Genomic DNA, 25,175 nt, shown 5'->3' on the forward strand with positions numbered 1-25,175 from the left:
AGAAGTGACTCCTTCTTGCTCCAAAAAGGCCCTTATTCATCAAGCTCTTTCTATTTTCTCTCTTTCTCTCTCTCTCTCTTTTTTTCTTTTTTTTTTTTCATGGACATTAAAAATCTGAAGGCATATTTAGAGAGCAGACAGCTTTGGGCGGGTGTTGCTGGCTAAAAGATCTCTTCCTTCCCCAGATACAACCCATTTGTCTGCCTGGCCACCTCCTCCCACCCCAGGAACGGCCGCGCTTGGGTGCACGAAGATCTCCCCGGGATGAAAGTCGCCGGATAAAATATTAGCATCAGGTCGCAGCATTCCTTCCTCCTGGCCAAACTCGCATTACCGATGATGAGGAGCTGAGCTGCGATGCCTGGCCGGTGATGCAAGGCTCGATTTTTCCAGCACGGTTTTCCCTCGGGCTCCACGCTCTCCCGCTGGTGCAGCCCCGGGTGGTTTGGGTGTGGAGCTACGCCAGCCTCCACCCGCTCAGGATCCGGCCCTGGAAGCTGTGGAGTTGCAGTTACAGTTGGAGCAGGGCTTTCTTGGTGGTAAGATTTTAAGCGCGGCTCTCACGCCTCGTGGCTTTTTGGGTGGAGCGTTTGCCCCAGCCACCCCCAGTGCCCCCTGGTAAGGGGGTGAGGATGTCACCGAGGGGACAAAACTGGGCGGGGGGGGGGAGGAGGGGACCTGGGGCCCTGGTAGGGACACTCCACAGAGCCCAGGGAGGGATGCTGGAGTGGGGCAGCATCCCCTGCTCGCTGTCCCCTCACCCTGCACCAAGGACACCCTTATCCAAGCGCTGACCCCCCAGCTCGGCCCCCCACCCCAATAACAGGCCTGTGCTGGTCTTGGATCCCACCTATGACCCCAAAGCACCCGCCTGCATCCCCCCCCCCCCTTCCGCACCGCCCCAGCACCAGCAGTGCCAGTGCAGGAGTAAACAGCGCTGGCAGGACAGGGACCCTCGGGTCTTCGCCTTGGTGACAGGCTTGTCCCCTGGGCCACCGCCGCTCTTCACCTCCTCCCCAGCCCCAGGAGACAGGGCTGAGCATCACTAGCACCCCGGGGGGTGTAAGAGCCCCCCCAAGGAGGGGGGATTAGGGGAAGGGGCCCTTTGCGGTGGTTGGTACCCTGGGTCCCAGCCTCGGCGTCCGTGGGTGCAGCTCTGGGGAAGGGGCATCTTTCACGCAGGAGCCGAAAGAGAGCAGAGAGATGCTCGGGGAGGGGGGGTGAGAGGGAAGGAGGGCCAGCTCTGCCTCCAGCCACCCCGCTCCCCACCGGCCACGACCCCACGCTCGGGGTCGGTCTCTCCTGACCTCTCGGTGAGCGAGGGATTGCGAGCCAGGGAGGGATGGGATCTGCTCGAGCCTCTGCCAAGAGCTGGCTCCAGATCCGCAGGCAGCTCTGGGCTGCATTTCCCCTCCGGCGCGAAGCGGAGCTGGGGTGTCCGGGGTTCACTCCTCGCTGACACCGAACCCCCGAGAGCCCCCACCTACACGTCGGGCCCCGCGGGGAGGTGAGACGGTGCCTGGGGGTGCGGGGGGGCATTGGGGGGGGGGGTGCGGGCTGGGCTGGGGGTGGAGGGGATGGATGGGGGGAGGGATGCGGGGATGGAGGAGCGTGGTTGGGAGGGAGGGAGGGAAGCGGCGGGGGGCGTCGGCGGGGGGCTGTGGGGCTGGGCGCTGGGGGGGGGGGGGGTCCCCGGCCCCCCGGCGGGGCGGCGCCGGCTCCCGTAACCCCGCCGCTCAGCTCCCAGCCCTATAAAAGCCCCGGGCGGCGGCGCTTCCCCCGCCGAGCCCCGGAGCAGCCCTCGCCGCCTCCCCCGCGCCGAGCCAAGCCGGGGCGCAACAGGCCCCCCCCGGCCACGCGTGAGCGGGGCCCCCCCCGGCGCCGCAGCCCCCCCCCAGGGAGGGCAGGGCCCGGCTGGGGGGGGCGGGGGGGGGAAGCGGGACGTGGAGGGGGGCGCATCCATCCCCTTCCCCCCCCTACCCGCTCCCCGCCGGGAACCTGGGAGGCGCCCCCCGGCCGCCACCCCCCCTCCCCGAGACCGGCCCGGGGGGGGCGGAGGGAGCGCGGAGCCGCCGGAGCGGGAGGGGCGGGCGGCGGGGCCCCCCCGCGCCTGGCGCTGCAGGTACCGGGGACGGGGGGGACACGCAGCCCGGCGGGGCTCAGGGTTCGCCCCCCACCCTCCCCCCCGGGCCTTGGCGGCGGCAGCATCCTCCCCAACCGGGCCCGCATCCCCCTGCGGCGGGGCCGGGACTGCCGGACACCCCCCCCCGCCCGCCCCCCCGCGCCCTGCGAGCCCTGCCCGCGGCCCCCTCCTGCCTGCACTTGTTGCTGCCCGGCAGGGCTGGGCTGGCTCCTCGTTTAGGGCGGTTTTATTTAGGGGGGGTGGTTTTGGAGGGGGTGGAGGTTGCAGCCTCCCCTGCTGTCCCCCAGCAGCCAGCGGTGTCCGGCTCGGCTCCAGCCTGCTCCCCCTGAGGCCAGAGCCAAGCCTGAGCCCCCCCTTTTCCCCTCCCCAGTCCCATCTCTGCCCCCCTCTCCCGCCTCCACCGACCCCCAGCTCCTCGCCCGGAGGAAGGGTGCGCGTAGCGTGCATCTCCCATCCACCGAAATCTATGATCAGCTCGGTGTGTGTCTCCTCCTACCGTGGACGCAAGTCTGGGAACAAACCACCCTCCAAAACATGCCTGAAGGAAGAGATGGGCAAAGGGGAAGAGTCGGACAAGATCACCATCAATGTAGGTGGTACCCGGCATGAGACCTACAAAAGCACCCTACGGACTTTGCCGGGCACCCGCCTGGCCTGGCTCGCCGACCCCGATGCCCAGAGCAACTTTGACTTTGATGGGAAAAGCAATGAGTTCTTCTTCGACCGGCACCCTGGGATCTTCTCCTACGTTCTCAACTACTACCGTACCGGCAAGCTGCACTGCCCCGCGGACATCTGCGGGCCCCTCTTCGAGGAGGAGCTGACCTACTGGGGCATCGATGAGACGGACGTGGAGCCCTGTTGCTGGATGACCTACCGCCAGCATCGCGATGCCGAAGAGGCCCTGGACATCTTCGAGAGTCCCGAGCCCGGTGGAGGGGCCGGCGGAGAGGAACCTGAAGAGGAAGGGGGTAGGGAGATGGCCCTTCAACGCCTCGGCATGGATGACAGGCCGCCGGGGGCAGCAGGGGCTGCCGGAGGGGGTGGCTGCTGTCGGAATTGGCAGCCCAGGATGTGGGCGCTCTTTGAGGATCCCTACTCGTCCAAGGCGGCAAGGGTAAGCTCCCGAAACGCGCCAGTGGGGAGGTAGGATGGGGCCGGGCTGGAGTTGTGTCTCCATCTCCCCATTCCTGTGGGCGAGATGGACTCTCCTAGTGGGTTACGTGGGCCCCCCGCGTAGCCATCTCTCTCCTACCATGGGGCACGTTGGCCATCTCCCATCCTACGGGAAGTCTCTGCCATCATCTCCCCATCCTCTCCCAACACATTGCATCAAGGAGAGCTGGGCTGAAAGTGGGGGCAAGCCCATTCCCTGCCCCCTCTGCACCCTCGGGTGCTGCCTGGACACCTCCCAGGCACATAGAGACAAGGGATTGTCAGGGAGGGTCCTTGGCAGGGCCGAGTCCTGGCAATTTCAGGATGCTCTAGGACAGGCAGGATTGCTTGAGTTCCTCTTGCGGGTTGTGTGCGTGCCCGTGCCAAAACCCACATTCAGTGGCCCAGGTGTGGAGTGGGGGGACAGGGCTGGTGCCTGCTGGCGCCCGAATCAGGTCCTGAAGTAAATGGGATCCTTATGGTTGTCCCCAAGGAGCTCGTGCTCCTCTTCTACAGTAGCAGCAGCAGCCGCCCCAAAGGCCACCCCGTGCCTCTGCACAAGGACCCCTCCCTGCGCCCCACAAGCGGCCTCGTCCCCGCACCCTTGTCCGCCACCGTCGCCGCGTCGATGCTGCCCACGCGCAGCATACGGTCCCCATCAGCACGTGCGAGCGCAGGCTCTCAGCCGCGGTTCACACACACACACACATCCCAACCCCCCTCATCCACACACGTCCCTGGGGCCCGGCACACCGTGTACACACACACACGAGCACGTACACGCACAAACATCCCCCCCACAACCCTCCTTGGGCATGCAGACAATCCCTACCCACAGACACCGACATGCCCAGGATGGATCCCCCATAACCAGGTGCATCCTTGGGCTCCCAGCCCTGTTCTGCGCATGTGTCTCGTCTCCCAGCTACTCTTAGATCGTCCCCAAAGCGCTGCCCACCGACCCCCAGACACCCACCCGTACCCATCCAGTCCCATCCCCGTGTGTGTGGCCCCCATCACACCCAGCTTATAAATCTGCCGCACACACACATCTAGGCATTTGGGATCTAAATGAATTCTGGATGCATTTAAAGGTGTAAAAAAACCCATCAATGGTAAGAAATCCTGCAGGCATTTCACACCCACCCGCAGCGCACGGGGCAGGGGTCAGTTTGTCAAGGTGATGTTTTCACAGCTAACGTAAAAGCAACACACACACACGCAGAGGATGCTTGGGCAGCAAGAGCTTTACTCATTTTAAAAGGGGTACCCGATCCTTTGCCCATTTCTGAGGGCTTGTTGCCTCTGAGAGATGCTCTGAGTGATGCACAGCTCCAAATAAGAAAATTAAAAAACCCCCCAACAAACCCAAGCACAATAATTCAACTCAAATTTTTCACGTTATTATTTGGTTCTGCTTTTCCTGTGTGCTGAGCTGCTCTCGGGAAGGCATTCGCTTTAGCAGGAGGAGTGTGTCGAAGGGAGCAGAGGTGGATGTGATGTGAGCTCTGACTGGGGTTGGAGTGGAGTGGGACCAGTCTGCACTGGGAGCTCCCGGCTTCCTTCTTACTTCTCTGAGATACAGACTCAGCTGGGCGCTGCCACAGGGACGGTCACCTGCCAGTGGTGACGCTCACAGGCTCTTCTGGGTCATATTTTCCACTCTAAAATATCAGTATAGCTTTGCAATGGCTTAGGAGCGCTGCATTGGCAGAAGGGGAAACTGAGGCACGGAGCAGTGCAACCTGCCCAGTACACCCAGTTAATGCAGGGAACGGTTACTGGTTTGGAGTCACCGTCCAGCACTAGGATGCTCCGGGACCCATGAGCATCTCTGCAGGTGCAGCTTTCATGGTGTTGCCTTGGCGTTTTGGGGTGGCTGAAGCGAGATTTCTTTAATATTGCCCCGTTTTGGAGTCTCCCCCTTCCTTTCCAGAGCAAAAGGGGTGCTGCTGGCTCTGGCGTTTGGCCTGGGGACGTGCCAGAGCAGCCGGTCCGGCGCGTCTTGCCAAACCTTGGCAGCGGCGGGAAGGAGAGCGCTCCCAGGTTGTGTGCGTAAATCCTCTCCCTCGATTGTGCGACAGCAGTGACTAAGAGTCTCGGGGGCTGAATTTCTCCAGTCCTTGCTCCTCCTCGCCCTCAGAGCAGCCCCTCGGGCCCTGACTCAGTTGGCTCCTGGCTATTTCCATCTTTCCCTCCTTCCAGCACTTCTCTCTCTTGGCACCTTCTGAGCTGGCAACTGCGTTAGTGTGCAGTTAGAATTTCCCCCCTCCAAGTTTTTAGTATTTTTTCCTTGCAGCATTGATGCCCACTGGATCTTGACTCCTGCATCTAGTCCAGTCTCAGTAAAAATTTGGTCCCTAGTGTAGCTGCTGTCCCAGCTGGAGTGTAAAATTCTTTTTCTCCCCATGGGAAACTGCCCTGGTTGTGATTTCCTCTACTTCCAAACTCTGCTTACTTCTAGCTCTTCATTATTTTTCCCTTTGCAGCCCAACTTGTGGGGTCCTGACCTCACTTCCACTGGGGCTTCCAGGCTAGTGATCCCCTGGGAGTGTCATGGGGTTTTTTTGGGGAACGTCCATCCCAAGCTGTTGAGCGCATGTTGAGATCGTGTAGATCATCGGCAGGTTCTGAAGGACTTGTTTGGTGGGACTTTTGGTGCTGTATTGGTGGCTACTGGGTATGTACATAGATTTTATTTTATTTTTAAGACAGTTTCGGAAAAAAAAATTGAGCTTGGAGCAGAGGCCAAAGCTGAGATAAGACATCTCAGATCAGATCTTCAGCTGACACAAAACTGGAGCAGCACTATTGACTTTGAGGGGGGACGATGGTTGGCACCGACTGTGAACCTGACTCTACTATTTTTAGAAGTTGCTTTTGCTCCTGGGGCTAAATCAGATCTCACCTACATGGCTCATACAGCAGGGTTGCTTCATTGCCTGAGTGTTTGCAGGGTCTCACTCTCTTCCTTGGTAATTTTTTTCTTCCTACTTTGCTTTGAGTCTGTTTTAACTCAAGTTTTCCATACGGGGAAACTCAGGAATGTTACTCAGCCCTCAGCTGAAAAGCAGATTATTTTGGCCATGCCACCGCTGCGTAGACACACTTGTCTGGTTAAACCGGCCTTGCTTTAAGATCCCACTTTTTTGTTGGGTTTGCTTCAGGAATTGTGCGTGGCTGATCGGCAAGAGCTGCCTTCGGAGCTGCTGCTGGTGGGGCCACGTCACGGTGCGTGGGCCAGAGTGGTCTGATCTGAGGGGTATGGAGCATCTCAGCCCATCCCCGAGCAGGTGTCTATTGCTGTGGGGGGAGATTCATCTTCTAGAGGTTTCTCCATCAATTAGAGCTCAGCTAAAACTTCACACCTAACTTTTGGAGGGCTGACACTCTCTGTGCAGGACCCACACGGGTTTGTCCTTGGGGATACCCCTCAAGGATGCTCTCAGGAGGCTCAGAGCTGCCGGCACGTTACCGCCGGTGTCCAGGGCTGAGTTTTTCTCAAGCGTGACTCAGGCTGTCTCTGCTGCTGATTCACTCCAGCCGAGGACCCAGGCTGTCGTCTCCAGCAGGCTCATGGTGCAGCTGCCTGCTGAACGCAGCCCATCGGGTGGGTTTGATAGCAAAAGGTCGCATCCTGTTCGGTGCAGGCAGGCTGTGTAGCAGCAATGGGTGCTGTAGCAGGATCTGCTCCCAGGAAGCCAAACCCGCTGTGCTTTTGTGCTGGTGGAAGGTAGAAGAGCTTTTCTGCTTGGAGGCTTTTTTTTTTCGGGGGCTCTTGGAAACAGATGCTCTGGGTAATGGACTCATCATGAGCTCATTCTGTCGGGGAGGAGGGCTGAGCAGGATTGATGGGGGGGGACGACAAAGTGTTTTCTTTCTGACACAGCCTGTGATTCCCACCGCGTGCTGCCAGCCCCTCCTCGCTCCCATCCGAGGCGAAGCGGCAGCGTGTCGTGGGGAGGAGGCAGCACGGAGGGGCCAAAGGTCTCACTGGTCGGGCAGAGGGGAGAAATGGGAGCATCTGGTGTGTCACCAGGTCTGGGCATCCGCGGGACACTGAGCTCTGCCTGCTCCTCTCCTTCTCGTCCTGCCTTCTCAGTCCTGGGACTGTTCGTGGGCACATTGTCCACCACTGACCCTTAGGGAGCAGGGATGGGGCAAAAGGACATCTCTGATACATCCAGACCCCAAACCTCACAGTCGTGAAGAGTGCGAACAGCTCATTGCAGGGGTGGGAGGGGTTGGGATGAATGTGGAGGAAAACTCTTTGACTTAGTCCTCTCAAAGTTCCCTTTTCATGTGTGTTCCCAGTGGGGGCTTGCTCCAAACCCAGGCTGTTGCAGGTCTCCCTTCATCCCCGTCACTGTCATTTCTGGCACATCTTCAGCCACAGCTGGAGCCCAGCACACCTTCCTAGTACTTGGAGAAAGGTTCTGGAGTGGTGGCCCCAGACACTGAGGTTTGCTGTCAACTGATGGGGCAGGTCCAGGGAACCCTCTCTGTTCTCCATCCTTGGTCTTGGGGAAGTGGGTGGCAGCAGTGTAGCTCCTGGGGTGTTTTGAGCCTGTTGCACTCATTTTCATCAAATGAGGGCTTCCCCCATCCCTGCTGTTGCTATTCACTGGCAGGGGTTAGAAGAGATGCACCAAAGGCAGGTGACATCAGAAGTGTGTTTCAGGCTGCCCCAAAGTTGTTGTCATGGGGGTTCATAAAATTGTTGCTCTCCTCCAAAGAGGGGAGGTTGACCCAAATCAACGAATCAGGAGCAGTTGACCCAGATCAGCTAATGGTGTGTGCGATTTCTACTTTTGCAGGTAGTTGCTTTCGCCTCGCTTTTCTTCATCCTGGTCTCCATCACAACCTTCTGCCTGGAAACGCACGAGGCCTTCAACATCGACGTCAACGTGACGGAGACCCTTGTGGTTGGCAACACCACGACGATTCTGCTGACACATAAAGTGGAGACGGAGCCCATCCTTACCTACATTGAAGGGGTCTGTGTCCTGTGGTTCACCCTCGAGTTCCTGGTTCGCATCATCTGCTGTCCAGATAAGCTTCTCTTCGTTAAAAACCTGCTCAACATCATTGACTTTGTGGCCATCTTGCCCTTCTACCTGGAGGTAGGTCTCAGCGGCCTGTCCTCCAAAGCTGCCCGGGACGTACTGGGCTTCCTACGGGTGGTCCGTTTCGTCCGGATCCTCCGGATCTTCAAGCTGACACGGCACTTTGTGGGTCTCCGGGTGCTGGGCCACACGCTCCGGGCCAGCACCAACGAATTCCTGCTCCTCATCATCTTCCTCGCCTTGGGGGTCTTGATTTTCGCCACTATGATCTACTACGCTGAGCGGATCGGAGCCAAGACGTCTGACCCTCGCGGGAGCGACCACACTCACTTTAAGAACATCCCCATCGGGTTCTGGTGGGCTGTGGTCACGATGACAACCCTGGGCTACGGCGACATGTACCCCAAGACCTGGTCGGGCATGGTGGTAGGGGCTCTCTGTGCGTTGGCTGGGGTGCTAACCATCGCCATGCCCGTGCCCGTCATTGTCAATAACTTTGGGATGTACTATTCGTTGGCCATGGCCAAGCAGAAGCTGCCAAAGAAGAAGAAAAAGCATATACCCCGTCCGGCCCCGCTGGACTCCCCTACCTACTGCAAATCTGAGGAAAACTCCCCCCGTAACAGCACCCAGAGCGACACTTGCCCCTTGGCAGTAGAGGAGGGGGCAGCTGAGCGGAAACGGTCAGGTGAGACCCAAAAGATGGGGCAGAGGGAGGGGGAGAACTCCAGGAGCTCCCAAGGCAGCGTTTTTGGTCCCCTGGGTCGCAGAGTCCCTGAGGACTGCCCTGCTGCAGGACACGGCCCCCAGCTCTTGGGGTGGTGAGAACTTGGTGCAGAAAGGGCTGGGGCCCTTGGGTGTCTGGGTATTGGGTGCTGTTTTGGTGGACCAGGGTGCTGCAGATCAGGATCCCCCCTCCAGGCAGGTGAGGAAAGGCCATCTCCTGCTCTCCTAATGGCATAGATCGAGTCACCGTGGTGTGATTCAAGGTGTCCCTACCTAGCCCATCTCTTCCTCACACTGACAGAGTAAGACCATTTGCTCATCTTAGCCTGGTAATGCCCTCGCGGTAGATTTTCTTTTGCTTGTCCCCACCATAAATCAGGGCAAGCTTCACCAAAATGGATAAATCCATGGATATTTCCTGGGGCTTGATCCCACCTCCCCCTTCATCTTCTAGTAGATGTAGCATCCCTGCATGGCAAGGTCAACGCTGCTCCAAATCCTGCGCTCAGGCAGGAGAAAAATCAGCCCCTGTACATTTATTATTTGGTCTCACGCACTGAGCTGGGGTTTGGCCAGGTTGGGAGAGGGCATGGCCCCAGCTGTGGTCTGTCGGTGGTGGGCAGCATCGCTTGGGCTAAGCTTGGGGGACTGCAAGAGCCCTGCCACGGTATCATTGCTGGCCATGGAGGCTACTTTGCCCTTTTTATCTTAGTTTGCTGCCAGCGGCACCTCCGGAGCAGCTGGCTGAGCAGTGTGGAAACAGGAGGGACCACGGTGGGGTTGCATCCTGCACCAACGTGGCATTCACCGAGGTCAGCCCTGAGCAGGCACACATCTGGCCATATGTGTTTAACAGTGATGGTCCTTCACTCGTGGGGACACAGAGAGCTCCACATGCCCCACATAGGTGTTTTCCTTTATAAATCTGCATTTCCCATGTGCCTACACATGCTGTCTGCCCCAGGAGCCCTGGCAGTGGGGCGCAGTGAGAGCAGCTGCCCTGCTCTGGAGGAGCAGGTCAGCCCCATCCCTTCACCCCAACACCGACCCAGGAGCTCTGGCCAGACCCTCACCTGGCATAGCATCCTCTCAGCTAACGAACCAGGGAGTAAGATGATATAATTTAGCACTTCACCCCTAACCTGAGCAGCCTGTATCTCAGCGGTGTGAATTTTGGAGAGCTAATTTACACCAGTTAGGTGGGTGGATCTCAAAGACCAGGGGTGTTTCTTCCCTGGCAAACCCTGCTTGGCTTCACGCAGGGTATAAAACCCTCAGCAGGAGTAAGAGCTGCTGTTTGCTGCTTGGGATTAAAATCTGGCATGGTCCTGCTCCCCGGTCACTCTAAATTAGCGTGTCCAGGCTGGGATCGGTACCTGAATTTGTGGGTGTTTCTCTGGGCCATCTGCAATCTGGTCTTCTGGTTCCTTGCATGGTCTAAGCAAACCCTTCTGGCCACCCCAAGCACCTCGTCCTGTGGATTTAATGACTGCTGATGGATCTCTGCCACCTTCTTGCAGACTCTAAGCAGAACGGTGAGGCCAACGTGGTGCTGTCAGACGAGGAGCAGCCGCTGTCACCGACCGATGAGGAGAAGCGGCCCATGCGGCGCTCCAGCACCCGGGATAAGAACAAGAAATCCTCCACGTGCTTCCTGCTGGCCACGGGTGACTTCTCCTGTGCAGCGGATGGAGGCATCCAGAAAGGTATGGCTGATGCTGGAGGTGTGAGCTGGCCTGTGGGCTGTGGAGGAGTGAGGTGGAGGTTTGTTGCATCAATCCAAGACAGTGGTTCATCTCCATCTGCCTGCCTGGCTGTTGTTCTCTGCTCCCCAAATCCACTTGTCTTCCTGCCTCTCCATCTGCTTCATCTCCGTCCACCACGTCTCTCCGTGCTAGCTCTATCCTTTTTGTTTTCTCCTCCCTCAAGTTCTCTTCCCCCTGATTGCCACCATTTGGGGTCTGTGACCCCATGCTGGCTGCACCGCCCTCCTTGGAGACAGGTCTGTCCCTTTGTTCCCCAGTGCTCCCGCTTCTCCTGTACCTCCAGCTCTTCCCCTTGGGCTTCAATCACCCGTCCCAGGGCGGTGTGAGGGGGACATCTCTCCTGGGGATGTGGTGAGGTTGTGACTGAAGGTGGTCAAAACGTTTTCGATAGGGAAAAAAATCCACCGGCTTTTCCTTTCCTCGCCCCCTCTGATGTCTTTTGGTGGGTTCGAGCGTGGGGAGCCGCGATGTGTCAAGTGCTGCCTTGCCAAAAGCACCGGGCTGCCAGAAAGGCTGTCTCCTCTGGGCTTGGAAAGTGAGCTTTGCTGAGTGTTGAGGTTTTCTATGGGAAACTGTGGGGGAGATGAGTCAGGAAAACACAAAACTCTTCTTCCCATGACAAAACAACACTCCTCTTCAGCCTGGTCCCTTTGCCCCGTCCTCCAGCGCTCTCTGCTCCACCGGTGAGCGTGCCCTGTGCCCGTCTCCCAGCACCCTGGCCCCTGGGAGGGTAAATCCAGTGCCTACCATGAGCCACAAAACCCAGCTGCACCCTCAGTCGCTGGGATAATTCTTAGGACGTGGCTCAGTTTTTCAGTTCTGCAGTTTTTCTTGTGTGTCCAGGGTGCTGTGGGATGATGTAGCTGCAGAGCTGACCTACCTCTCCCTCCTTGGTACCATCTAATGCCAGTTACACACAGGGAACGGTGCATGTGAGCTGGGACCAGGCAGGAGAAAAGATGAGATGCTACATCTCTGAGCTGCACGCCAAGACCTTCTGGCTCCTGCTGTTGGTGCTTTGGAGGCCCTCAAGGGTTTGTTGCTGCAGCACTGCTTGGGTTGGTAAAGACTGGATGGGCTTGGGACATAAGGAGGTGTTTGGGGGCAATCACATTTATTGCATTAGCAGAAGCAAATTGGTTGCTTCCTCTTGGGAAATCAAGGATTCCCACTCAACCTCATCCCTTCGAAAGAGAGAAAAAAGTGAAAAGCTTTGCTCATCTTTGGGCAGAAGGGTACTATACAAATATTTGCTTGAAACGCCTCATGTTTTTTTCCTGGAAGTGCCTTTTTCTGTGAGGTTGGTCTATTTTCTTAATGTCTGCTAATGCAGAGGTAAGGGGGGTCTAGTCCTGCTCCACACTGGGGGGATGCTGAGCTGGAAGGGATGAAGGAGAGTGATGAAAGCCAGTGCTGATCTTCATCCTTACAAGATGCTCCAGTCAGGCATCTCTTCAACTGAAGTACTTGAGCTTGGTCCCACTGAAGCCAAGAAAAGTAGAGTAGATCTAAGAGCTGAGGATCCAGTGCTGCTTTCGCTGGGCTCCCAAGTCACGTTACTTGGTTGCAGGAGACCCAGAAGTTTTTCTCCTTGCGTGGTGGCAGCAACAGCTACTCGAAAGGGCACTTTGGTGATTTTTCTTGGTTTGTTCTGGTGTCTTTCCTGCAAAAGTCAGAGTGCTTTTTACAATTAGAAATAGATGTGTATGTGAGTCACTTACCCCCACCTTGCTGAAATGATCTTACACCTGGAGAAAGGTGGATCTGGTGTCCAGAGGGGCTTGAGTGATGCGCGAGACCTTTTGGGAAGAGGAAACCTCAATAGCTGCGTCCTGCTTGGGCTGTTGGGGAGGGAGTGGTGGGATGCTGCCCCGGGAGGACAGGGCTGATATCTTCCCTGGTGAAATGCTCCAGCGTGGTCAGGGTCAGTGGTGACCAGAGACGATCAGAGGGGCAAAGCAGCCTCCTGCACTCCAGCCGAAAGCCGTTGGGAGCCGCAGAGGCGCCTCTTCCCTTGGTCCTGATTTATCTCCTGCTGAGGCTGTTTGTTCTGGTACTGGGATGTTGGCAGCTCTGCAAATTGAGATGAGCTTGGTTCTGAGCCCGACTTGCTGATGGCCATCTGTCAGATCCTGGGACAGGTACTGATGTCTGTACAAGCTGTGGAAATCAGGAGATGGAACTGGTTCAGGAATATGCTGCAGATCTCAGCATCCATCATGGTTCAAGCCTGATTCCAGCGGTTGGCCTTGTTGGGACAAGTCAAAGAGAAGAGCTACCCCTGCCCACCATCCCTTGGACCTGGGCCCTGGAGGAGACCGGGCTGGACTGCAGTGGATTGCCACATGGCATCTGTTTCTTGTCCCTATTGCTGCTTCCACTGGTGTCACCTTCCTCCCTTGCTTCTGGGGACGGCTTCAGACCCCTCATCTCCCTTCAGCACTCGGGTCCTGCTCAGCAGTTCCCCAAAATATGTCCCGCTGAGGCCCAGACGTGTTGGCATGGCTCTGTCTTGGCATGTAAGCCCCCGTCCTCTGCTTGGATGGAGGGATATGGAGGCAGGGTGAGTCCACCATCCCCCATGCCAGCGAGATGGGTTATGATGGTCTAGGAAAAGGTAGTGATTGAAACCAGAGTGGGATTTCAAGAGAAGCCACAGGCAACGGGGTTAAATGGAGGGAAGGGGGTTTACCCTCCTGGCAGGTCAGCTCTTCCAGCACCTCCCTTTGCTGGCAAGCTGGCATGGCAAAGTGGCACTTTTTGGCTTGGTTGCCAGAACCCAGAGCAGCATGCAGCTGATTTTTACTCTGTTGCTTGCTATTAGTGCAGGGCCATGACCGGCACGTGGCTTGAGCAGCGTGGGATTGAGCGCGGGGATGCTCACGTGAGCATCTACCGATGATGCTTGGCTGGTGGGGGGGGAGCAAGGACAAGCCCACGTTTGCATGGGGACACGCGTGCGAGTGCCTGCAACACGCAGACGAGCGCCAGGCCGCCGTTATAAACAAGCACAGGCGTTCCTGGGCAATGCTGTCTGCTTGCATTACCCCGTCCCCATCTGCTGCCGGCTCAAAGCATGTGCGAGCGTGCACGTGCGCTCGGGAGCCACGAGCGTTTGCACGCGGGGAGCGCGGCATCGCCGAGTCCCGGGGAGGAGCCCCCGGGGGTTACGCGCTGCCCCACCACTCTGTTTATAAGATGCCTCTATACAGCTCCTTGGCAACAAACCCGTTTATAAAGCGATCCCGGTGACCTCAGTTAGCACCTATGTGAGTTGCTGGGATACCAGCTCCGTTAACGAACAGCACCGGTGGCAATTAGCAGAGCACAATCCTCCGTCGCTTTGCAGCTTGACTCCGTGGTGGCACCTGGCCCTGAGCTTGGTGGAAAACCATGATGGCCTTGAGAGATGGAGTCCTGAGCTCCTTCCCAGGTGCTGCCACGAGCGTGGCAATAAATTGGTGGAAAAAACAAAGTGTTGGGCTTGGGGCAGGTTTTCCCTTGGAGTCCTGTTGCAGAGGGGCCTTGGGGCAATCAAGCACCTTTATGAAGTGCTGCCCCAAACTGTGACGCTTGAGACTTAATCAAAACTGGCAGCGTGATTTTGGCCCTGTTCCTACGCCCATTTCCGTCCTTTTCTATTCAGTGATCTGAGCAAGAGGGCAAAGAGCATCCCTGTAAAGTGCTCAACCACAGCAGCGGGTCCTTGCATTGCCAAGGCAAGCAGCTTCCAGCAAGCCCATAACACCCCTCTGCCAAACTGATGTTGTTTGGGTGCTGGATCCACCAGTAACCCCAAGCTTTCAGGGACCGGTTGCATCTCGGCACGATTGCTTCCCACACGTGTAGCTCAGGGTGGCAGGGAAATGCATGAGCTCTTCAAAGAGCCTCAGCGCTCCCAGGAAAAGAGCAAGGTTTGTTGAAGGATGAGCCCGATGAAGTTTTTTTTGGGAGCAGGGGGTCTTTGCATCAGCTGTTGTAGGTGGGAAACATCCCCAGCTCGGGATGGGGCTCCCCTCCTCGCTCGCTGTGTGGATTCATGCCAAAAAGTAAATAAGGAAATTGCTCTTCTCTTTGGGGCCTGATTCTGCTCTCACTTCCACTGTGAGAACTGGAAAAGCTTTGCTGAAGTCAGCAACGGGTTTAGGCAGATGGTCCTCTGTCCCCTGGACCTTTCTCTGCTTTGAAGCTGGAGGAGCCGTCTGCTGTGGGGCTGAGTTATGGGAAGCAGTTGAAGACTCCTGTGCCTCCCTGCCAGCTGCTGTGGTTGGGAAATAATTAGGAGAAAAGTATAAAAAGGGGATAAAAATCAGATTTGAAGAGGTAGTGCTCGAGAGCCTTTTCCAGACGATGCTTGCGTCTCGGCATCCTCCTCGGGGGTGTGTGTGGGGCTGATACCACGGTCACTCCAGTGTGAGCATTAATCCCTGGTCTAAGCCCAGAACAGCCCGGCCGGGCCAGCACCCGCTGTCGGTGCCTTCGCATCAAAGCAGAACACGAAGATGCGCCATTAACTCCCCAGGGGGGATGCAGGGACAGTTCCCAGCTTGGCGCTGCCGAAGGGGCCATCCATCACCTTGTTTTTCTGCTGTCAGGGAGCCTCCTCCCTCCGCTCCCCCGCTGCGTACGCACGCTCGCGCGCACTTGCTTTCTCCAGAGCTCGCTGGTGCTTGCAGGGAATGCAAACGCGAGGCTGGATTTGCTCGCCTGGGCACTCTCGGGGAAGATGCAGCCAGCGCAGCACGGCACAGGGTGGTTGGGCTCATCACAGCCAGGCGCATCCTTAATTTTCCATATTTTGGCAGCAGAGCTGTCCCTGCAAGGTGCAGCAATCCAGAGAGCAAATCTTGGGGCTCATCTTTGAACAGGGCTGCTGTTTGGCCCTAAAAATCCAATTTTCAGTGCGAATATTTAGTTTCTTTCCAGAAAGAAAAGTGTCTTTTGACCTGCGAGAGCAGTTGTTCTGGCTGTTGGTTTTCATTAAAAGCTGGAGCAATTTCTGGCTCTTTGAGGGAGTGTGAAGGATTCCCATGCTTAAAGCAGTAGAATTATTTGCTCTTTAATGCAGTTTCTTATGGAAAATAATGAGCATGTCTACCTGCTCCTTTTCATACAGAAAGGTGTCAGCAGCAGCTTGCTGCTATAGCTGGCTTAAAAACCAGAGCCGGGGGAATAACTCCTTCCAAATCCTCTATTTGTTTGAGTTCTGCTGCTTTTCCCCGTTTGCTTCAGCCCACAAAATCCCCAGACTCATTCCTCATTCAGAGCAATTTGGGAAACAAAATCCAACACACCCCAGGACCGATTTGGTCTCCCAACATCAATGACTCTTGAGTCCTGGATTTGGCTGGTGCTGCTCGACTGCACGGGGAGCCAAGGGGAAGGGAGGGAGGTCTGAAGGATCTGCAGAAGCTTGGTTGCCCTCAAAAAGCCCTTCCTGAATTATTTAGGGGGTTGAATTGGGGTGTGGGGCTGGGCGATGCTCACCCTGGTGCTCTTTGCTTTCTGAGCCTTGGGAAGGAAAAGGCTGCTCGGCTCTAACCTGTCCATTTTTTTCACGAAGGCTATGGAAAATCCCGAAGCCTAAGCAGCATAGACGGTGTGGCAGGATCCACAGTGGGCTTGACTCCCCTCGCGTCCCGCTGCAGCTCTCCCTGTCCTCTGCGGCGTCCCTGCTCTCCCGTCCCCTCCATCCTCTAAATCGCCGCCTGGATCCCGCTTTGTCGTGTCGTGTCGCTCTGTCCCCCCTTCCCCGTGATGCCGTGTCTCCGCGGTGGTGCCTGTGCCCAGAGGAGACCGAGCTGGGACATCTCCATCCCTGAGAAGCGGGTTCTGATCTTCTCCAGCCCAGCGCTGCCGCCGTGCTCCCCCTGCCCGGTTTGCAGGACATGTAAAACGTCTCCATTGAACTTGTCTCATGTCCATATGTTTGGGACGGTCCCTGGAGTAGGTGTTGGGGTTTTTTTTCCCTTCCTTGAAACCTTATTTATCCTAAATAAATTGGGCCAACCCATGCGATTCCCTCTGGTGCCGAGCCCTCCTCCCCGTGGGCCGTTTGCACTTGGGCTAAAGGGTGGTGGAAATGCGAGGAGGACATGTTGACTCATAAAATTATATATCATTGTGCTGGAAATGGCTGAGTTCATATAATTTTAGGTCTTTTTTTTTTTTTTTTTTTTAAAACCAGCCTCAAATTTCTGGAGGCAACAGATGAATAAACCTCTATTCCCTGCCCAGCAGCGGTTCCCCTCTTGTTTTGTGCCTTTTTCTGCCTAAATCCCACTCGTTCCCTTCCCACTTGTGTCTGCTTCTCCATCCAACCTCAGGGAGGGTCCTGAGGCTGAAGGTGGCTTTGGCAGCCTTGAAAATGAGCCCCAAGGTCCCGTGGAGGTGGGAGGCTGTAGGGCCCCGGCCTGGGTGCAGGAAGCATGTGGAGGCTGAGATAAAAGATTGGCAAAATAAGTGTATGGATGTTCCCATGAAGAGCTGGGGGGTGGTGGGGTGGGGAATGTGGGTCCCTGGGAGTGGTTGAGAAAGCTGCTGTTCAATAGTGGGGAAATGAGATTTGAGACAAAATGATGCCTAAATGGGTGGGGGGATGAATCCTCGTTTGAGATGGATGCAGGGTGGTGGGGCAGAGCATCCCCATGGGGAGCTGGGTTTGAACCGGGTCCTCCCGCATCCTTGGGAGGACAAGGTTGGAGTGTCAAACTCCCTGACGCTCTGCTGGTTTTTGCTCACATGTATTAATTTTGGGGATGATTTTGAATGATCTCAGGTGTCTTCCTGAACTGGAACAAAACCTTCGGTCCCATAACTTCTGGCTTGTTTCTAGCCCTGGCTCTGCCTCCCTGGAGGCGTCTGGGTCTTGGGTGGCTGGAAAGGGCTGGTTTGGTGGGTGCAGTCCAGGTCTCGACTCTCATCCCGGTGCTCTCTCGGCCTCTTTCCTTTGAGCAAGTCCAGCTCAGTGGGGCTGGAGCCTGGGGACTCTCAGCTGGAGGAGGGGGAGCAGAGCTTAGCCTTGGGTATGTTTAAATAAAAAAAAGCCCCAAGAGCTTTTTGGGGGTCAGGCCCTTCCCCTCCATCACAGCCAAACCAGACCAGGTGCTCAGGAGATGATGCAGAGTGAGGACCCCCTTGGTGCAAGGCTGGTTCCTGCACCCCGAAGGAACCGGGCTGGATTTTGGCAGATCCCACAGTCAGGACCCTCCTGCTCCTTCCCAGGCTCCCTGTGCCTCAGTTTCCCTCTGTGTAGAGAAGGGTTAATGCTGAGAGCCTCCTGCAGTAAAACTCCTTTCTGCCCCAGTGGAAGAGATGCTATGCAAGGAAGAAGCATTAAATGCCCCATCCAACTTATTTTTTTACCTCCCCACTGAGCTGAAGGAGCTGCCAGAAGGAGCCCAGTCACGACATCTCTAAAACAACCCCCCTCCAAGTCCTCCATGGGGCCAACAAGAAGCCCTTGCCTTTTATTTTGCTTTTCTTCTTTCCTTCCTGCCTTCCCCTGCCCCAGCTGTGTGAGCAGAGCAGTGAGAGTCAAAGGGAAGCAGAAAAGAGGGGAAAAAACTTGGTGCCATCAGCCCCGGGGCTTGATGGCAGGAGCTGACCACTGCATAGACCTGGTGCTGGAGCTGGAATTTCTCTGAATTTGAGGAGAAATTAGGATGAGCTGCATCTGTCCTCTGCCCAGGATGTCCTGTAGCGGTTTTCAACCCCCGTGCCACGGCGGTGATTCACTCCTTGCCGGCAGCATGAGTTTGCCGTGTGTAGCTGCACTCCTTGGATTTCTTTAATTAAAGTGTATTCCCACACCAAACGGTCGGAGTAACTCGGCAGGTTCATGAATCACCCCAAAACCCTGTGAGCTGGGCGAAGGGGAGCATACGGCGGCACCATACCAGTGCTTCTCTGGCACATCCTCCCCTTTGGAGCGGGCTCCTCTCGAAGCAGGAGGAGCTGGAATATCCCCAGCCTGTGCAAGAGGGAAGGTCACCCTCCATGATTTCAGTGGTCTCTGAATCATAAATGATTAAACCAAGGTCATGCGCTGACTTTGGGGATGAGCCAGGCATGAAAAACCAGCTCTGCAGCCCTGTCTCTTGCAGAAGAAGCAGATCAAGAGACTCAGACTTTGGGGTTTGAGTCTCTTGAAAGCAGAGGATTAACCCCGGAACAGACGCAGCCACAGGTCCCAAGAGATCCCGTCCTCTCCTTTCCCCCCACCAGGCTCCCAGATCAGCTCATCCAAACACTGGAGCCAGTTGCCTGGTGTGGAAAACCCTTGGTGGACCCCCCAAAAAATCTCATCCCCATCAGAGCAACGAGGGTTGAGTATGAGAGCTGACATGGAGCCGGTAGGATGCAATTTTTAGCAGTGGCGTTATGCAACTCGGGAGAAGGGATGACTAATGTGCAAAAAGCTCCTCTAAAACAACCGAGCCCCGAATGGGAGACGGAGGGATTTCAGTGGGAGGCACCAAACTGTTGAAAAACCCATCGCATCTTCTCCCTCTTCCTCCCCGCCTTCTTCTGAACAAGTGATTTGGGGGATGCAGGAGGGGGAAAACAGCATGTTGTTATTTTTAGGTGGGGTCTGGGTTGGTCTGGGGGGCGAGTTAGCAGGGGTTAATCCCCTGGATAAGATTATAAGAGGAGCTGTAGAGGATCAGAAGAGCAGAGCACTAAATATCTTTCTAGCCCAGGGTTTTATCTCAAACAGTGGCCAAAATTGGCTGCCTAGAGAATAGGATAAGAATAGAGCAAGAATATACGATACTTCCCCCGAATATCCTCCCAGCCGCTTATCTATGTTTAGGGATCTGGCTCGGAGCGCACGTTCCAGCTAAGGCGAAAAGCAGCGGGAGAAAGCAAGGTTGTTTGATTTATTCTTGATGAACTGAATAAATCAATAGGAGTCCGGCTGCCTCTGCCCAAGCCCTAAAAAGGCATTTAAAAAAAAAAAAAAAAATCAACTGGTGTGCAGCGACTGTCAGGGCAGGGAGCTCGCTGCCGGTATCCCAGCCTGGAAAGGAGAGTTTCCTGTGGGATGGGGAGAGCGTGTTGGGTTCCCAGCAGGATGCTGGGATTGAGCAGGAACATATAGATAAAGGACTGTGTGTATCATATATACGTGCCCCTCGCCTATGTAGAGCATGATGCCCGGCAGCGTGGTACCCAGGGGGCTGTAGGGCCCGGTGCCTCTCGCCCCATCGCAGCTGCAGGTGCACATGATGCTCGACAGCAGGAACGAGCTCAGAGATGCTGCGCAGCGTCGAGCTGCCCCGATGCTGTTGGGAGTCCTTGCAGCTGCCTGTCGGTGTGTCTGTCTGCTGAGACCGGCAGCACTTTGGGATGGGGATCAAACCCCTGTAACCACCCGCGCCCAGTGCAGAAAGCAGCCGTGCAAGGGGAAAAGCTGAGCAGCCTCATCCTTTGGATATCAGGGGGGCGGGTTGGGGGCAGTTCCCCCCTCCATCATCCAGCAGCAGCTTCTTCCTTCTCTCTTCATCCTGGGAGACTCAGACTTCAGTGCTGCGTGGAGACTGCGCTGCCATCCCGGGTTGCGTGCAAAGTATTAATTGTTATTGTTGCAACAACTGCTCTGTTTCTCGGGAGATGCCTGAAAGAGCTGAGAAAATAGAAAGGCCTGTCAGGCAGCTGGGCAGGAGGTTAAGATGTCAAGAGAGTAATTGCTCTACCCAGAAGCAGCCTGTTTCTGGCTTCCCCAGCACTGCCAGGAAAAATCCTCAGTGCTTATTTGATGACAATAAAAAAAAAAAAAAAAATAGCAACCCCATCCCTTGCCCATGCTGACGAGGAATGGGGAGAGCAGAGGCAGATGCAAAATAAGATGCAGTTAAGCTTATAAATAGGTGCCTCCCAGCTCCCAGTCTGTTACTTCATTACCTCCGCCCGGGCAATCGATCCTTACGCTTTTCCCCCATGAAAAGGTAAATGGAGGCTCAGAAAGTATTTTGCAAACTGCTGGGGAGCAGGTCACGCTCTTCCTCTGGGGCAAGGAATATGTCCTGTGAAAAAAAATAAATCCTTTGGCTTTGGAGAGGGAGAGGGGAGTCAGCCGGATGGCAGCCCCACGCTGGCACCAGGCTCGGGACCAGCTCTCTGGATTGTGCGGAGGATGCCCAAGGCGAGAGGTGGCTTTGCAGATGTGCAGCCCCCCCCCGGGCAGCATCTCTGGTCCTCAGCAGCACGGGAGATGCAGGTGGACGCTGGTTTTTGCTCCATCGTCATCAAATCCCCCCGTCTTTACCTGGTCCGTGGAGATGGGCGTTGCGGGAGATGCAGGTGTTGGTTGGGAGGTGTTTTAAGTCCAACATCTGGGGAGCACGGCGGGGTGCTCTGCCCCGTGGGACACTGCCGGCTCTTCAAACCCCTCCTGCTGCAGTGGTGAAAAGAAAAGGGACCTGCAAAGTGTCCTGGGGTGGCCCGGGGAAGCCTTCGAGGGGTGGCCAGGGGGTTGCGAGGAGCCGTCTCTGCAGGAGTGTTTTGGCTTTTGGTGATTTCTCTTTCAGCACCTCCTGAGCCTCTTGTCTGCAAATAAAGCTTTCAGTGGGGGAAAAAATGAAGGAAAAAAACCAAAAGCAAGTGCACGGGCAGCCCAAAGCAGAGTTAGTGTAGGACCTACCAAACATTGTGCTGGAGCAGCTGGAGGCTGGCAGCCCGCGGAGGCAGCGCTTAAGGGTGTTTGGGGAGATGCTTGTAGGGGAAAAGTGGGACTGTGTGAACTCACCATCCCTGGAAATTTGGGGGGGGAGGGTAGCCCTGGCAGCACCACAGCAAACCCTGGGGATTTGGGGGGCTGGGTCACTGCCAGGCTGTGCCAAACCTCTTGCCTTGCCCAAGGAGGGGGTGGCAGAGCATCATCCCACTGTTGTTGGGCAGCAGATCCGCACCCAAGAAGAGGTGGAGGAAGGAGCTACACCTGCAGAGGGGCTGCGAGGGCGAGAGGGGCTGGGACCCGTCAGTGGTGGGGAATCGAGCCGGTAACGATAAGCCGAGACAGGAGGGCAGTTTTCTCGTGGTGGCTTTGTCTGGGGGACAGTGATTAAACACACACAAAAATCTCAGCTGTTGTTATTTATTTTTAGTTGTGCTAATTTTTTCCAAGGCTGGGAAGCTGCTTTCCAAGCAGGTCCCTGGAGGATGCGGGCAGCAGGTCTCGAGCTAGCACACAAAATGGCTTTGAACGGGGAGGAGGAGATCGGAGTTAAAAGCTGAGTCGTGTCCCTGGTAAATCAATCGACCTGACGGGGAATGTTTCTAGCAGGCCACGAGCCCTGCCGAGAGCTTTTAGCTGCTTGCAGGAGTGATTGAACCAGGAGCGGTGATATTTTTCAGCAGCCACTTCGTGCATGGCCAGCGCTGGTCCCCAAATTGCTGCTGGGGGATGATGCTGGGTGCCCCAAACCGGTCCGTCGTGCCAGTTTGGGAGGTTGGGACCTCTCCTGCAAGCCCTGGCATTTAGGGAATTTAATCCCGAGGGCTTTTCTGGGATGCGGGGCTTTGAAAAACCTCCGCGTCTGGGCACTGCTCGCCCAAGCTGTGCAGTGATGCTCGATGGAGGATGAGACCTTTATTTTGGGGAAAATGAGATGCTTTTGGAGCTGCGCGTGGTCTGCAGGGGGAAAGTTGGGTCAGGAGCTGGTGGTGGGTTTTGCAGCAAAATCTGTGGGTGGAAAGGGCAGCTCCGTGGCTTATCGGGCGGATCAGGCGCTGTCTCCCTGTCTGACGGCCCCTCGCCTGGAAACCAGGTCCTGGCACATGGGTAGAGGCGGTGGTGTGACTCAGAGCTCCAATCAATGTTCATTAATTCAATGATAATGAATGAGAGGGAGAGAGAGAGAGAGACAAGAAAAAACACTGCGGGATATTAATGCACCAGGCTTGGCTTTGGGACATCTGGCTTGGGGTTGGCTTGGGAAGTTTTGGTCAGGAGCAGCTTTCTGGGAGGAGAGTGCTGCAGCAGGGATGACTTCTTTCCTCTGCTCTTCATTTTTACTCTCAAAATTGCTCCAACTCCATGTCTGGTTTCTCTCAGAGAATTGTTTCTCAGGTCTCCATCTCTGGGTTCATTCTGAGGCTTTTTAAATTTTTTTTTTCCTGATTTACTGACAGAATAGCAGCGTTTTATCCCTACGGAGAAGGCCGTTTCACTCTGTAGTTACTCTGTTTTCTGCACCCTGCAAACTTTGGGTCCCCTGGAAGCTTAGTCTCTCCCTCTCCTATCTCTCCACCAACAGCCGATGAAAGCGGTATCTAACAGCGTGTTTAATACTTGTGTCTTTAATTGCAGACACCTGCCAAGATGTCCTCTCTTCCAGTTACCCCCAGGGTGAGGTTGTTACCTTCTCCTGAGCCCTGGCTGGATGCAGGCAGCGCCCCGGTGAGGGATGCCTTCCCCGAGGGATGCTCTCCCCGAGGGATGCCTTCCCCGAGGGATGCTCGCCCCAAGGGATGCCTTCTCGGAGGCAGAGGGATGTGTGCCCCGAGGGATGCTTTCCCCAAGGTGGAGGGATGCTGTCCCTGAGGCTAAGGGATGCTTTCCCCAAGGGATGCGTTCCCCAAGGCTCAGGGATGCTCTCCCTGAGGCCAAGGGATGCTCTTCCTAAGGCTGAGCGATGCATTCCCCCAGGGGTGCTCTCCCCACAGCGCAGGGGGGCTCTCCCCGAGGCCAAGGGATGCATTTCCCAAGGGAGATGCTCTCTCCGAGGCCGAGGGATGCTCTCCCCAAAGCAGAGGGATGCTCTCCCCGAGGCTGGGACACGCATTCCCCCCGAGGCCAAGGGATGCTCCCCCAAGGAGCTTTGCTTGCCCACCGCAGCAGCCCAAAGCTCCAGCTCCCAGCTCCGCGGCCGGGGGGGGGAGTTGGCAGCCGGGTCCCCCCAAGAGAGGTGCCACAGAGCAGCGGGGCCGGGAGGGGATGTCGGGGTGCCAGGGGCGGCCCCGCTCCCCTGCCTGCTGCCAGCCCTGCCGCGTACACGCTGCCTGTCTCCCCAGCGCACCCCTGGGCTGCCCCCCTCCCCTCGCCCATGCTTTCGGATGCACCTCGCCCCTCCGCCTCCGGAGACTCGCCAGCTGCTCACCGAGACATCGCCGCCCGCGGCTCCATCCGTGCTCTGACCCCCTCCATCGTCAAACGGCCGCTGGGAACCCTTCTCCGGGGTTTCGAAGGCTCCATTCGAGGTGCCATGAGCGGGTTGCTGCACCGTCACCCCCCTCTCATGGGCGCTTACCCCGGGGTGCAGACCCTGAGAGGATGGGGGGGCACGAGCGGGTCGGTTTGGGCGCAGGGACAGGGATGGGAAGCAATAGGTGAAGGAGGTGGGGTGGACCCAGCTGGCCTGGAAGGGTCAGTGTCTTTCTAACGCTGTTACATATCTCTGTGATCAAGGCAATACTACTCCCATTTCCGTCTGTCCTGTACGCATGCCTCTACCTGTCCAACCGTACTAGAGTTCGAATAAAGACATGAGCTGAGTCAGCTCCCGTACCCCTCCTGCCTCCGTGTTTCCTTGCTGCCAGCTCCCTGTGTGCCCACAAAGCTCTGTCCCCACCCTGGGTGTCCCTGGCAGCGGGGATGGTGATTTCAGCAGCGACGTTGTCTGGATGTTGTGGCCGAGCTCCTTGGTTTCTCGCACGGCTTGGAGCAGAGCCCACTGGAAAGCCCACGGCAGACTGGCTTCAACGTCCACGCAATATTCATTTGTTGAAGGAAAGGCACTGCAGAGCTGACAAATGCATTGGCTGTGCCTGCTCTGACTACCAACGATGAAATAATCAGCATTATGGCCACACTGGTGCCATCCTTAGGTTTCAGAGTGAACACCACATTGAGGTGAATGGGTTGGTCCTCCCCGAGCTATCTGGGCAGCCTGGCCGCAGAGATGAGCAGAAGGCATTGAGCTGATTCATGGGTTTAGGGCTCAATATATCACACCCTTTTGGGGCTGGAGTGCTCCTGGTGTTGCCTTTTGACCGGCTCTGAAGGAGTTTTAAACCCCCTGCACCCCCCAAGGCGCAGCGTGAGCCCCCAGAGAGACGAAGAGACCTGACACGACTCTGATCACTGCTGCAGGGAGTTGGAGGGGCCTCAGCTGACACCTCCAGGATGGAGATTTTGGGGCTCTACCTGTTGTCAACCCGCCCTGGGGCCACGAGGTCTTTTATTTGAGACTGGCAGCACAGGGAGAGGATGGGATGGTTCAAACCCGGGGCGGGGAGGGGGGGGGCAAACCAAAAAAGCTGCCACAAAACTGAAAAGAAAGCAGTCACAAATGTGAGCAATCACTGGCTGGGGGC

At 56.5% G+C, this 25,175-nt stretch overlaps 1 protein-coding gene across 3 annotated transcripts; it reads left to right on the top strand.

Annotated features, from left to right (window-relative positions):
• Positions 1–24,364, top strand: KCNC4 (potassium voltage-gated channel subfamily C member 4). 3 transcript variants are annotated; one of them, XM_074893668.1, is made up of 5 exons: positions 1–539; positions 2,514–3,260; positions 8,116–9,052; positions 10,611–10,796; positions 16,420–17,299. In XM_074893668.1, the coding sequence occupies exons 1-5, from the start codon at positions 372–374 to the stop codon at positions 16,554–16,556; spliced, it is 2,175 nt and encodes a 724-aa protein (XP_074749769.1). In that variant the 5' UTR covers positions 1–371; the 3' UTR covers positions 16,557–17,299. The 3 variants fall into 3 exon arrangements, with proteins under 3 accessions (XP_074749769.1, XP_074749770.1, XP_074749771.1); XM_074893669.1 differs by lacking the exon at positions 16,420–17,299 and adding an exon at positions 23,170–24,364 and having other exon boundaries at positions 5–539; XM_074893670.1 differs by lacking the exon at positions 1–539 and adding an exon at positions 1,365–1,507.
• The last annotated feature ends 811 nt before the right edge of the window (positions 24,365–25,175 follow it).

This window comes from Strix uralensis, chromosome 24 (genome assembly GCF_047716275.1).
Source record: "Strix uralensis isolate ZFMK-TIS-50842 chromosome 24, bStrUra1, whole genome shotgun sequence".
Taxonomy (NCBI): Eukaryota; Metazoa; Chordata; class Aves; order Strigiformes; family Strigidae; genus Strix; species Strix uralensis.